This window comes from Pezoporus flaviventris, unplaced genomic scaffold (genome assembly GCF_033815535.1).
Source record: "Pezoporus flaviventris isolate CSIRO_AGI_PZ_B2104156 unplaced genomic scaffold, CSIRO_AGI_Pfla_v1 ptg000006l, whole genome shotgun sequence".
In the NCBI taxonomy this organism is placed as follows: Eukaryota; Metazoa; Chordata; class Aves; order Psittaciformes; family Psittacidae; genus Pezoporus; species Pezoporus flaviventris.
In genome coordinates, this window is record NW_026892554.1 from 21,245,029 (window position 1) to 21,259,838 (window position 14,810).

The 14,810-nt window shown below is 45.4% G+C and overlaps 1 protein-coding gene across 6 annotated transcripts in view; it reads left to right on the forward strand.

Annotated features, from left to right (window-relative positions):
- MYO9A (myosin IXA) overlaps window positions 1-14,810 on the forward strand; it is a 191,414-nt gene that overhangs the window by 95,004 nt on the left and 81,600 nt on the right. For all 6 annotated transcript variants that reach the window (XM_061447405.1, XM_061447406.1, XM_061447407.1 and 3 more), the window contains exon 10: window positions 14,560-14,676. In XM_061447405.1, coding sequence (XP_061303389.1) covers window positions 14,560-14,676 — 117 coding nt within the window. The remainder of the gene's footprint in view (window positions 1-14,559; window positions 14,677-14,810) is intronic.

The window sequence follows — 14,810 nt, forward strand, 5'->3', positions numbered from 1 at the left end:
CAGCCTGGCTCCAGGGCAGAGCTGCTCCAGCTCTCGCAGCATCTCCGTGGCCTCCTGTGGGCTCACTCCAGCAGCTTCCCCTTCTGGTGATGTTGCCCCAGAGCTGGACCAGGACTGATCTTCTTTACCTGGGATCAGTTTCTTGCTGATGAATACAAGACACTTGGCATGTTCATTAATAACCATCACAAGATAGTTATTTTGGATGGTAAACTGCACTGCGTTTCACGCTAAAGCTTGGGGGAGAACACTGCGTTTTCAGCATGATAACAGTTAACTGGCAGAGACATAAGATAGAGAAGCCTTGAGGAGCAGACTTTAATGAGGGGAAAAAGGTATTTCATTACAGCAGAGAGCTGAGCGATGTTTCATTAGTTCATGTATTAGTAGTGGGACTCTCTGATGCCTTTTTCAGAGCATCATAAAGAGAAAAGGAATGGAGTCCCAGGGCCAAATGGCATAACATTACCTAAGACATTAAAAAAAGCCAACAAAGGAAAAGATCAGATTAATCATGAGCAGTTAACAGCCTCAAACGTTAGAGAAGAAAAAGTGGGAAGGAGACAAAGTAATTAATAGCATGAAGAAGGTGGAATGAAAATTCTCAGTCTTCAAGTATGAGGACAGGGGCACTCAATGGAACAGAAAGTAGGAGAACTGCTGGAAGCACCTACTTATGCCAAACCCCATTAGCGAGGAGACTCATTGTCACCACAGGTTATTAGCATCAGGAGCTTAGCAGGGTTCCTTTGAAGACCTGGGACGTTGATGACTGTATTCAGAATTAACAGAGAAATCTTCCTAAAATAACACTGACACCCCACAAAGCTTTGAAGAGCCAAGTGAGTGTCTCTTCGTCGGGACAGGAGGGCAGCCTTTCCATGTACAACCTCAAAAGCAGCTTTTTTGTGGGATGAAGGTTCTCATTTTCCCCTTCAAACTGCAAGCACCAGCTGTGCTTAGTGACAGAATACGAATTAGGTGAGACCTCGTGGGGTTTTGGACTGGTGTGCTGCATATATTTCCTCATGGGATGCAGCATCCTTCCTTTATTAGGAAGATCAAGTCCGTCAGTGTTGGGTCTCGTGTCCAAAAGCTGTTACAATCACTCTTTTGCTCTGTGCCACCATGGAAATTCCTATGTGTTAGCTGAGTTCATGCTGTTTATTTGGCACAAATATCGGGGGGAAAAACGAGACATTTAGATTTCAGGGTTTCTGAGCAAACTCCAAAATAAGGACTTTAAGAAGGGAGACGCTGGCTTCCCATGGACTGCTCTGCTTGTAGCCAACCTCCCCGCTCCAGCTGCCCTTCCTGTCATCAAATCCATTCTCGACTCTTTAATGGCTTCTTTTCATTACGACTGATTACTGACAAGATGCTTTAATTTCATGGAGTCCCTTTTGTTACTTAAATTGAGGCTAAATTGATGTGAAAAGCTTTGTGAGATTGGAAACCATTCCTGAGTTAGCAAGTCAGCTGTACCCACACAGGAATTTGGGTACAGTTCATTATATGAGATTTTTTTCTATGTCATTCCAATCTGAATACATTTAGATTGATTTCTTGTTGGCCTAAAGCAGTTCATCAGTGCTTGTCAGAGGTGGAGCTGTAGCAGCTCCGTGGCTGCACAGGGTCTGTTGCACAGACTTTGCCTCTCTGAGGAAGCTTGCCAAAACCCAGGAAGCCTGAGGCAAAGATGAGGATGCACTGGTGGAACAAGTGTTTCTGCAACAGTGTCTTCTGCTTGGAAAGGGTCAACAGAAAGGCAGGGTTTGGCTTATAAAAGCTCAAGTGCTATTTTTGGCGCTGCGTTGGACTTCATGGTGGGAATGCTGGTATGTTGTGGCCGTAAAGTGGTGAGCAACTTTCCCTAAATGTAGCCTACAAGTTCCTCCTCAGGTCAGGTCACACATTTACTTCTTGTGCCAACACGTAACCTACTAATTTCTTTATGTACCAGTTTCAGTCTGAAAACACAGACTGAATGGGATCTCTGTTCATGTTCTCCATGGAACAGACTTCAGATGAACAGATGGGGAGGAAAATCCTTTTTAGTTTGAATTAAGTGTTTGAAACCATCAGTGGATCCTTCAAATCTGGCTGCCTTGTGACTGTTCTTCTGCAGCTCTTTATGGTGGCCTCCTGGTTGCTCTGTGTGAGCACCTTTTAGTAGAGGTCCTCCATGAAGCTCTTCTCTCATCCTCTTGTCCATGGGAAGAAAGAAGAACCACAGAACCACAGACTCGTTTTCTGGAGGAATTTTGTGTCAGGAGGAGACAGTGGGGTTTTTCCTTTCTTTTTCTCGTTTGATTTGTTACAGATGACATTTCCTGGCCATGCTGGCCAAAGCAGAAGGCTGAAGGCTTTGACTGAAATCTTTTTAGGAAGATGATGCTGTAACCGCATGACTCCACAGAACTTTGAGAAAATCCCTAAGATGTTCATTGGGTTAGTTTGGCTTTGACTGTCACGTGGGTGCTCTTAGAAAAGCACAACCACAGCATATTACAGATATGCAGCTACAATATGACAATATTATAGACAGGGACTTGCAAAACATCTCTAAAGATATGAAGACAGGCTGAGAACATTGGGGCTGTTGAGCCTGGAGAAGAGAAGCTGCGTGGAGACCTCAGAGCAGCTTCCAGTGTCTGAAGGGGGCTACAAAGGTGCTGGAGAGGGACTCTTCATCAGGGACTGCAGTGATAGGACAAGGGGAGATGGGTTCAAACTGAAACAGGGGAAGTTCAGGTTAGACATTAGGCAGAAGCTCTTCCCTGTGAGGCACTGCCACAGGGTGCCCAGAGAAGCTGTGGCTGCCCCATCCCTGGCAGCGTTCAAGGCCAGGTTGGACACAGGGGCTTGGAGGAGCCTGGTCTAGTGAAAGGTGTCCCTGCCTATGGCAGGGGGTTCAACTGGATGTTCTTAAGGTCCCTTCCAACCCAAACCAGTCTGGGATTCTATGATTCTATAACTAGTGGTCAGTCTCTAATCTGTGATGGGGATGATGGGTCTTCCATCTGTCCTCTTCCAAGTCCTGCCTGCCACCACCTGAGATACAGCAGGTGGATCCTCCACAGCCACAGAAGATGTTCTCATTTCAGATTCTCCACTGCTTCCCCACTGACACCCATCTAACAGCAGGAAGATGAGTAAGGAGGGGGCAGGTTGCAGGAGCATACTGACACTTCCCATGTTAACTCCTCAGGAGTCATGTTAGCACAGGAACAGCAGGAGCCATTTCAGTGGGTACACGTGTGAGATAGGGAGTGGTGTAACGATGAGCACATTAATTTATGATGAAGAATGCAACATTAAATATGTTTTTAATGATATTTTTAAAAAGAATTAATAAAGGATTACCAGCAGGCAGACTGGTAGCTCTGATGGACTTCCTTGTCAGCCTGATGATACATGGATGCAGGAGGATTGTCTCAGTGGACAACCCCATTGATTTGACTTCTCCCATCGTGGCTGGGATATTTGTGAAGAGTGCTGGTATAGTTTGGGAGAGCCCCTAAAAAAACCTCTGGGTAATACAGGCTGGCAGGGTGGAGGTGGACTTCTGTCCAAGGAAGGTAATGGTGAAGGTGCTGGAAATTGGTACTGGGAAGGTGGTACAAGAGAAGGGAGAGCACAAGAAGACTAAAGAAAAAAAAACATGTTTGATACGTAAAGTTGGAAACTAAAATCTGAAAATCTGAGAACTTTGTAACTGATTTAGTGAGAAAAATCCTCAGTGTCTTCTTGTTTCAGTATCAGAGGATGGTTCCCTATTGTGTTGTAATGACATCCCAGTCTATTTTTCCTTGTAAAATCCACCCATAAGTTCTGGAAAGCATCTCTGACACTCGCATCTCTTGGATAGAATCCATTGGCTGGACACCACCTGCCTCCCTGCTCCAGGGTGAGAGAGGAAGGTTTCTGTCAGGGTGCAGCAGGCAGCTGGGAAGTAGGAGCCAGCAACTGTGGTGGTGCAAGGCTTAGGGGCTTGTTCGCTTGGGTTTTCAGTATATAGTTTGCAGGTACATTTATAGAAGTAAAACATAAAAATAAGCCTTTTCAGGAAGTTTATAGTGTTTTGAAATGAACTTCTTAAATGAACAGTTCCTTTTTTCTTTTTTTTTTCTTTTTTTTTTTAATTAGACTCTTGCATTTTCCACTCTTCTTTCAACGATGCTCTAAAGGATATTTTTCCTCCTCCTAAGTCAAACATGAATTTCATTAAAACCCCCTTTTTCAGGCTGGAGTCAGCATGATGCATTAACAACTCGAGTTCCCTTAGGAAAAGCAATCAGAGAATGACAGGGTTTTAATATGATGCTAAGATAAAATACGAGTATGGAAAATTGCATCATACTTACCCAGCCCGAGTATGATATAATACTCCTTGGTGCCAAGACAGGGATTAAGCTAGAGACTGATAGCCTGCAAGAGTACTTTCCTCTGGGTGTTAAGCCTCTGTCTAAGAAAAAAAAGCTAAGCCTGCCCATCACAGCCTATGTCCTGTGACCCAGAGGGGAACCATAAAAGCTGCTTAATCCATCTCCCACCGCAGGACACGGCTGTGAATGTAAACCAGACACGATGAATTCACTCACAGATAGGAAGTGAGCACAAGAGCAGGAAACCGTAACTCCCCATGTGCACACGAGTGACTTGGGACCCACTGAGAAGACTGAACCTGATGGGAGATAAGAGCAAGACACAAAAACCCACGTCTGAACAAAAAGAGGGATTTAGACCTCACCTAATTCCAGCAACGTGGAGTTTCCATCTATTTGTTTTCAAGCCCAGCAGTATTCTCCCCACTTTCATGTGAGCCACAGAGAGGATGCGATGCCGGCAGGTTGTGCATGTGGTGCTACTAAACTTCATCACCGTCCTCCTCATTCTCTGCTTCTTCCCTAATTTAGCTCCGCTTCACAGCTACATGTCGCTCCCTTCCTTAGGTGCTACTCCATGGCAGAACAGGAGTGACAGACTCCCCAAGCCATCCTGCAGCAGTTGTTCTCTGTCCCTACAGCTACAAACCCAAGCTGAAGCGCTCTTACGTATGCTTTCATTTCAGCCCTCATGGAGTAGTAAGGGTGTCAGAGATTAAAACTGGATTTTATTAGTGTTTTAGTACATGTGGTAGCTACTTCTCTGACACCAGCACTCTCAGTAGTAGCTGGCATCCCTAAGCCCGACTCCAATAAAACGGGGTTTTTGAGTCTGTTTAATCCTGTAATTCATGAGACTGTCATTCCCCAGATGCCCATGTGTGCTGTTTTCAATTGACTACATGTCCAAGACTTACTGAGAATGGGGGACCTGCTTCTGTTTCTGTTCATTAGACCCTTTATGAGATATAAATCAAGTGTATTAGGAGAGCCTAAATTGCTCTTAGTTTTGCTTGTTCTAGCAATAGATAAATCCTGTCCCTAGTAGTGGTATAGCCCTTCCCACTGCCTCAGCATTCCTAATAGATATATTTTTTAATAAAAAGGAAATAAATGTGGATTTTTTTCAGAATAGAAACTGATTTTTTTCCTCATTTACTCGTGCATGCAATGTGATTGTGTTAAATGGATACTTTGAGTCAAATAAGCAAACAAACATTTCCCTTGATTCCCTCTCCTCCCCCCCATTTGAAAATAATATGTATAGCAAAACCCACAGAAGTGGTTGAAAGAGGAAGCATCATCAGAAAATGTTAGGTCAATACCAGGGGCAAAATTCAGTAGGTATTAAACTGTGCTTTTCCCTCTTGAGTCATCTTGGAATAAGACATTTGTGTTACAGTAAGTACAAATGTAATTGTGAAGCCAGATTTCACCTTGGAGAATAAACGGGGGGGGAATGGGAATGGCTGAGAAGAATTTTAAACCAGACATCAAATGATAACAAAAATCAAATCCTGTGTATGATAATAGCTCATTAAATCTTTTGTTTGGTAGGGTATCAGCAGGTTCCTGGGATTTAGTGCCAGATCCCTGAGAGCAGAAACACCAGTTGGGTAATGCACTGGAAATTGATTCCACATATTAAAAGAGAAAAACAAACAAACACAAGCCCCCGTATTGCCCCTAAAAAGACATATGCAGCTTTGATCTGGGGGGGGATTTCCTGAAGAGGAAGAATCCTAGTGCTGCTTTTCCCCCCAAATATTTCATTAGAAGCACATTTCATCCTTGTATAGAAATTATAGGAAGTCTATCAAAGGCCCTAAGGGAGAAGGGGATATTTCCTGTCTTCCTGTGTTCATATCTTATTTCCTGAAGAGAAGAGGAATCTCCGTTTCCATTATACACAAGCAGACAACGTAAAGTATTTTGTGGTGCCTGGCTTTACTTATATAACTTAACTCCTGTCTTTGTGATTTACGTCAAGTCTTGCGAACTTCGCACTCAGAAAGGAACATTCCTTGCCATCCTGGAATTGCTCTGCTTGGTTTTTCTGAGTGTTTGTTGTTAGGGGTCTAAAAGGAGAGCAGGGATTGCTTGTTTTCTTCTTGGAGGGCAGAAAATACCCGCACACGTGTGTGGTCATGTACGTGTTACGGAGGAGCTCTTGGGTCACTAGCAGAGAAAGACTCTATAGGTGGTTTCTACGCCTGTATTGGGATCATTCCGCTTTTAACAAAGGAATTTTTGGAGCCTGCTGCACGTTCCTATTGAGGAGTTTGCAAGGGGAGTTGCTTGTACAGCCAGGGTTTTTGGTATGGTGGGAGTTGTGCATTAGTACGGAACACAGGTGCGGCAATGGTTTTATTCAGTGTGAGTAAGTAATGTTGATGCCCATCGTGAGACACACATGTGGTCTCTAAGGTAAATGCTCAAAAACTTGAGAAAGGACAGACCATGACCAACAAGGCACCATGTCTTCTAGACCAGCAGCCAAGCAACAATTCTTTGATGCTAACAACAAAGCAAGAAGTCATTGCCGCCTTCTTCCAAGTCTTCTCTTCCAGATGTAATGAATTTCCCAGATTCGTGCTGAGAAATGGCATTTAAACGTCCCCTTTTCAAGTACTCACCGTTTTTAGAAACTCTGGGGTGGGTGCTCTTGACCTCACTTCCACATCTACATTGCCCCTGATGAAAAACTGGGATTTACCAGCATTATGATGACCGAAAATGTTTGAAAGTGTAGTAACATCCTGTTGAGCAAGTGAATCGTTCAGCGTGTCTTTATGGCTTTATGTATGTCTTTATGTTTCACAGATTTGCATAATGCTGAAGAAATAGCATAAGGGTTGCACATCATCACAGTTAATGAGCTCAGTGGGGTTTTAATCCTCAGTAGGGCTTTAATTCAGTTTGGTTCTTGTGCTTGCTCTCCAGTTTTACTTTCTAAATCCAATTCTCATTAACCGAGTCTGTGCTTAGGAACGGGGGTCCAAAATCCTAGCTCTAGGTGCATGCACCATTCATAAGCTGCATTTTTTACAGTGGTGACCCCCGATAGATTGCTGCTCTCCAATATGCATGTGGTAAAGGGCAATTTTCCTGGGCAAAATTGTCTTTGTTTTTTTCTGCCTCGCTTGTCTAGAGAGGAGCATGTGGTGCCTCCTGTGCTCTGGAAGTAGTAGTGATGGAGTGATGCTCAGTGTCCCTCCTGAGCAAACTCTGGCTTTGGTCTATAATGTTAATTGGCTTTCTTGATGAACTGGTCATACAGAGCTGCCATACCCAAATACCCATCACCTTCCATCACCTGGCCTTTTTGTGCTCTTTGTCCAGGTTCAGTCTATCTTGTCCTTCACATTAGCAGTGAGGGAAGATGGGCAGACCTCTCAATGAGCTAAGATGTTTAAAGACTTTAGAGATCTATAGCTGTCTCTTAAATACCACTTGGCAATCATTTCTCACCCACAATTGATCAGTGCATTGATACAGGGCTCTTCCTAAGTGGTAACATAAGGGGTGAGCTTTCCTTTCTTCTCCTTATTTCTGATTTCCTGGTCTCCGTGTCAAGGGACACACTATGCAGAAATGGTTATTTCTTTTATGCAGGCTTTTTTTAAACATGGTGTTAGAGGAAGTGTTTATGGTGGTTAAAAGAGCCTTTCATACACTGTGTTTGTTTCAAGTTGAATGTTAGAGACTGGTTGCTGTTCCAGATAAGGTCTATGGTTGGTTTGGTTTGGGCGGAGTAACTGGGGATTGGATCTGGCTTTTGCATTTCAGTATCACTTTGAATCTCATTGCAGTTAGTGGGCTCCACATTCCAGGAAATGCTGGTCTTGGCTATGGAAGTGTTGGATTAAAACCACATATCTTCCAGCAGCATCTTGGTGCCTTTTTCTTCAGCAGGATCTGTTTGCTTTCTGCTACCTGGCATGTGCAGTCGTTGGGATACCACTGCAATTATGCATGGTAAACAGGTGCACTTTGCCTTTCAAAGCCCTTCAACATTTGTTTCCACCCATCCTCTATTCTCCAGATGTGATTTATTCCCCTTAGTCTCAAAAGCTGACAAATATTTGAGGTTTTGTTGTTAAAATTGAACTATGGCTCGGTTTTGCCATATGTTAGGTTAGTCAACAGGGTAACCATTGAATCCAGCAAGGATCATGGGCTTCACATTGGGCAAGCTCTTATCCCAGCAGACCATGTAAAAGGTTAACTGGGTGTCTGCTGTGGGGCCGGCCTCAACAGTGACCTTCAGGGTCTGCAACAGCACTGAAGGGGGAGAAGGTGAAGCAGAATGAAGCCCTGGTGGTACACGGTACCTGGTGGTACATGGGCATCTCTTCCTGTGTGCTTTGCAAAGTCATCTGTTGGTTTTACAAGGAGATGAGGGTCCAAAGGCAGGGCAGAGCTTGGTGTCACTTCTCTACTGGGCTGTGTCAAGAAGATGGAATCAAGAGGTGAGGTTATCTTAAATGAAGCCTTCACCAAGCACCAAACCTATCCAGCAGTATGAAGACAAAGTGGACTGAGCTCTGCTTCGTTGTGGTGGACACCTTCATGGGAGCCTGGGCTCACTTCAAGATGTTTTTTTTCCCATTAGATTGCATGCTGATGGATGTATATTTTAAATGCGGATGTTTCCCCTACAGCAGTCAGTGCCTTAATACCATATTGGGGTGCCTTAATACCATATTGGGGTCAAAGAGCTGGAGCTTTCTCCTGGTTTTGGCTCCAGGACCAAGTCTAGAAGGTTTGTGATGTTGCAGTGCCAACGCAGACTTGACACACACACACACAAGCCTGAGGTTTACTATTTCTGGCATCCCTGCATCTCCAAGAAGGAGCCGGGAGACAGGCGGGGGCAAGACCTGAAGTTTGAAATGAAACTGGAAGTAAGAAAAGTGTTTTCTAATGAGTTGTTCAGAGGGTACACCCAGTGGAGGAGCTGTGCAGCAAAGGGGCCCATCTGCTTGTGAAGCACTGCATTTATGGCACCTTTTCAATATTTAAAGCCATAACTTCAGCCGGCAGCTTAGAGCATGAAATTGCTCCCTTAGGTATCTCCTTTTCTACTTAAAAATGTCGGGGCAGGGGGAGTACCTAGTTGCTGGTTTAAGCAGGGTTTGGGGAAGTGATAAAGATGCTTTAATCCTGGTTGTCTATGTATAAGCTGGTGTGGTTTCTGAATATGCAGCAAGGTAAAAGAAATCATTCTGGCATTATTAAAAAGGTGATTTTTTTCTTTCCTATGAACTCAGCCAGCTGCAGCTGTCCAGCCCCTGCACAGGCTCTAACAGCAGTCAGCAACGAGGAAACTAAACTTACATTGAAATACCACCCTTTACATCATCACATACAGCTCTCTTCTGGGTTTTGTTCTTCATGAGTCATTGGTTCTGTGGCAGAAGATAGATTGAGACTGTCTAATGCAAAGGTGCTATTGTTATAACAAAGAAGCCTATAAAATTCAGGTTTCATAGATAATAATTTCATAATGTTGATTTTGGGGGGGATTTGATTGGAAGCAACTTAACTGTCTTAAGGGAAGGGAAGAGACTTTTCCTTTTCCGTATTTTTTTAAAGCAGACACACTATTTAGAGTGGTAACACCTCTTTTTGGTTTTCTTTTTCTATTTGATTCACTGCTTTTTTCCGTTTGTAAGTTTGCTGGGGGGCTCTAACCCTTTTGCTTTCCTGGATCATCTGGGGACCAGCAAACATTTGAAGGACGGCAGCAGGAAAAGACCTTCCCTCAGTGTTTCAGATCCCAGTTGAGTATGGAACAGCGGGAGGGACAAATCCTGACGTGGGGTTGGGAGCAGTGGTGATGCTGTAGGGATGGCAGCGGATGGAAGATGTGCTTATCTAGAGAGTTTGTAATCTTAAGAATTAAGAATCTACTGAACATGTAGAAATCTGTTTTAGAGAGGCTTTTAATTTGAGCCAATTTGGTTTCCTTAGATTATATCTTTTGCCGCCTGTAAAACACAGGCTGGCGCTGCCCAAATGTAGGTCCTTGCTCCAAAACACTTCAAAGAGATCTGAATTCTTCAGTCTGTCTTTGCCTCGTCCCTTTTGGCAGAAGATGGTTCCAAAAGTCTATCTGTTTCTAAGGTAGCCTGAATCCTATCATGAAAACTTTCAGGCCAATTACTTTGGCAATGCAGTCTTACGTAGAAACCCTAATATCTTATTTGATGGTCTTAGCCAAAATTGGCCACCCCCAGCAAGTGGCATTTCTAGCATATAAGAAATAAAATCTATACCTTGATAGCCTGATAAGCAGGAAACCTGTTGATTAAAGCCTTGTCTTCAGCTTGTTTCCTGAATCTCCAACTTGACGTGCGCTGCTTTCCCATCAGCACTGTCTCTGCATGCGGGCAAGACGTTGCTCTCGCTTTGATCCCCGAGAGATTTGTTTTGGCGTTGTGGGAGCTATTTTTATTTTGCTTCGTGAGGGAAATCAAAAGGGTTTGATGAGTGCCACGGTTGAGATCCACTGCAGTGTCACGTAGCGAGGCTTGCAGAGGAGACGAGAAGCTGCGGTTGAGTGGTTAAGGCCAGGCTGGATGTGGGTCTGGGCAACCTGATCAAGATGGAGATGTCCCTGCTCACTGCAGGAGGGCTGGACTAGATGAGCTCTGAAGGTCCGTTCCAACCCAACCTGCTCTGTGATTCTCTGATTCTATACACGAAGACAAGCCATATGTATGTAATATATATATTTCAGAGAATAATCACACTTAATGTAAGTAGGATAATAAATACAGGAATAAAGAAATCCCCCAATAAATACAGGAGTGAATGTTTAAGTGCTTTGTTTAAATGTGCTGCTGCATGTGCTGTAGCTTTTTTGCTATAACAATGCCATCTTTGCATTAGATAGTCCCATACCAGTGACTGGTGTCCCTTAGGGATCCTCAGGGATACTGGGACCAGTGTTGCTCAGTCTTTGTTGGCAACATGGACAGTGGAATTGAGCACCCTCAGCAAGTTTGCTGACGACACTGAGCTGTGTGGTGCGGTTGATGCACTGGAGGGAAGGGATGGGGTCCAGAGGGACCTGGACAGGCTGGAGAAGTGGGATCATAAGAACCTCAATGAGTTCAGCAAGGCCAAGGGCAAGGTCCTGCCCTGAGTTAGGCCAATCCCCAGCACAAACACAGGCTGGGGGAGACCGGATGGAGCAGCCTGAGGAGGACTTTGGGGTGTTGGGTGAGGAGCAGCTCCCCATGACCCAGCTTCAGTGAGTGCTTGAGCCCAGACCCCCCCGTGTGCTGGGCTGCACCCCCAGAGCGTGAGCAGCAGCTCAGGGAGGGGATCCTGCCCCTCTGCTGTGCTCTGGGGAGACCCCCCCTGCAGTCCTGATCCAGCTCTGGGGCAGCAGCACAAGAGGGACGTGGAGCTGCTGGAGCGAGGCCAGAGGAGGCCATGGAGATGCTGCGAGGGCTGGAGCAGCTCTGCTCTGGAGCCAGGCTGAGAGAGCTGGGCTGGGGCAGCCTGGAGAAGAGAAGGCTCCTGAAGGGGAGACCTGAGAGCAGCTCCAGTGCCTGAAGGGGCTGCAGGAAACCTGGAGAGGGGCTTGGGACAAGGGCCTGTAGGGACAGGCCAAGGGGAATGGCTTGAACCTGCCTGAGGGGAGACTGAGATGAGCTCTTAGGCAGAAGCTCTTCCCTGTGAGGGTGCTGAGGCGCTGGCACAGGGTGCCCAGAGAAGCTGTGGCTGCCCCATCCCTGGCAGTGTTCAAGGCCAGGTTGGACACAGGGGCTTGGAGCAAGCTGCTCTAGTGGCAGGTGTCCCTGCCCGTGGCAGGGGTTGGGACTGGAGGAGCTTTAAGGTTCCTTCAACACAAACCAGGCTGTGGCTCTGTGATTATGAAAGCAGGAAGCGTTCCTGGGTCTTGGCCTTCATCTTTCCCTAGAGTCTGATTTCTCTGGTGTGACAGTGGCACTGATTGTTTCCCAGCTTTATCCATTCACATTAGGCTGAGCTGGAGCATGGGCTCCAGAAGTGGTTATGAAATTTTCTGTTCATCACTGAAATATTCTCCCACCTTTTGAGAAAATGTAAAAAATAAAAACAACAGCAGAAAACCCCTCAAACAGCCCATGTTGCTTGTGAGGAAACCTGCAAGCAAACCTTCCCCCAAGGCTTTCCTTCAGTAAAGGGAAGAAAACCACTTACTGGAAATGAGATCTGTTTGTATTCCAAAATGCAGCCGTTTTCCAATGCTTGTTGGGTAACTGCGACATTTCAGAACTCACACTCAGTCCTTTAAAGGCTGTAACAAATCCTTTTCATCCTCTTGCTTGTGCATTTTCATCACGCACTTGGGTTTGGTTTGTAGCAATGCTTTTTGGGGGCAAGCGAGTAATTCTTCGTTAATTGTTGCAATAGCTTGGAATTATCCTTGCACTGTGGTTTATCTGACAGTGTTTTATTGCTACTGAGCCGTGGTTAGCAGCATGTGAAGGCTTATGTACACTGTGAGCTTGTGAGCATCCTCAGGGGGGGACCACATTCCTGCCTTCTCCTCTTGCAGCTCAAGAGGGAGAGAAAGCATTGGCAGAACAACTTGTGTTCGTGCTAGAAGGTGCCAGCACAAAAAGTGCAAGGGAAAAGAGATGGGAAAATGCTAGTAGAAGATAAATGATGCTGCAGGAGCTTTATTTTCCTTGGGGTCAGTGAAATTCGGCCGCTCAGATGATGTACCTTGAAGGGAAGGCTGGTGAGAAGCATTTCAAGGCAGTGAGTGACAAGCCACTGATTTGTCCTAGTTCAAGGTTTTATCGAAGTAGTTCTGTGTGAGTCTTCTATTTCCTTGTTTATTCTTCTAGAGTGGCTAAAAGGGACTGAAATATAACAGTCATGGCTGGTACTGCAAGGTATTAGTGTGTGCCAAAGCACTGCAGGCCAGCTCAAGGTGATGATTTAAATCAATGAAGAATCATAGAATCCCAGACAGGTTTGGGTTGAAAGGGATCTTAAAGCTCATCCAGTCCCAACCCCTGCCACGGGCAGGGACACCTTCCACCAGAGCAGCTTGCTCCAAGCCCCTGTGTCCAACCTGGCCTTGAACACTGCCAGGGATGGGGCAGCCACAGCTTCTCTGGGCACCCTGTGCCAGCGCCTCAGCACCCTCCCAGGGAAGAGCTTCTGCCTAAGAGCTCAGCTCAGTCTCCCCTCAGGCAGGTTCAAGCCATTCCCCTTGGCCTGTCCCTACATCCCTTGTCCCAAGCCCCTCTCCAGGTTTCCTGGAGCCCCTTCAGGCACTGGAGCTGCTCTCAGGTCTCCCCTTCAGGAGCCTTCTCTTCTCCAGGCTGCCCCAGCCCAGCTCTCTTAGCCTGCTGATCACAAGTCACAAGAACATAGATTGCCCTTAAATATGAATTACTACTTTATAGTTACATGTGTAGGTGCCTGTCCCCAGGCAGGTGTGTTTGGCATAGTGACACCTGGGTACCCTCATTTCATCTTGGTTTTCATCACTGTTGATCAAGCAAAATCTCTTTGTGTTGTGGCTGGGAGCACCATGGTGGGCTTGGCCCTTCTTCCGAGGCATTATTCCTCTTTCTAGGAGAGCTGTTAGAGGAGCAGTGAATCTCCCTGCTCTGATTTGTAACTCCCATTGGCAGTACCTGGAAAACTTCATGTTTTCTTAGATTTACTATAGGGGTTTTATCTTTGCCTTTTGTTACCCTTCTGCTTGTGCCAGGCACTGCCTGACCCAGTGTGTGCTTCCACATCACTTGCTATCATTGGTCTGCAATGTCCACCCTACTCTCGCCTTCTGAATAAACTCTTCCAGGTTCCTGATGAAATTAAATTTATATGTTAAATATATATATATATATGTTTGGGTTTTTTTACCTTTCACTGCCAGTGGTGGGATTTATGGTGTGATCTTGTGCGTCATCCGCTTGAATGCACCAAAGGAAAGTGAGCCAAAGTGACGGGCACATCTCCTGGACCTGGGATTGCAACCAACTCTCGATGGTGTGAGGACTGCTGGTTTATGTGACGTGAATTCAAAGAGCAAACAAAAGCTTTGGCGAGGGAGAAATATGAACGTTGGATGTGGGAGCTTGAGAAGCAAAAACCATTTTAGTGCAGAGCGGGAATCCTTTCCAATTACCTCTTTTCTTCTCTCTTTCAGGCTGTGACTGTGAGGAACTCTATGGCTAAATCATTGTACAGTGCCCTGTTCGACTGGATAGTGTTCAGAATTAACCATGCACTACTCAACTCAAAGGACATGGAGGAAAGCACCAAGGTAACGTCTCACCAGCTCTTCTGGCTACCCTCTTGTGCTTTTAAAATAGGTAACTAGGGGATAAAACATTACCCAAGCTCCCAGCAGCAAATTGCTTCACATGAAGTTCCTTTTCCCCCAGTTAATAATTTAGA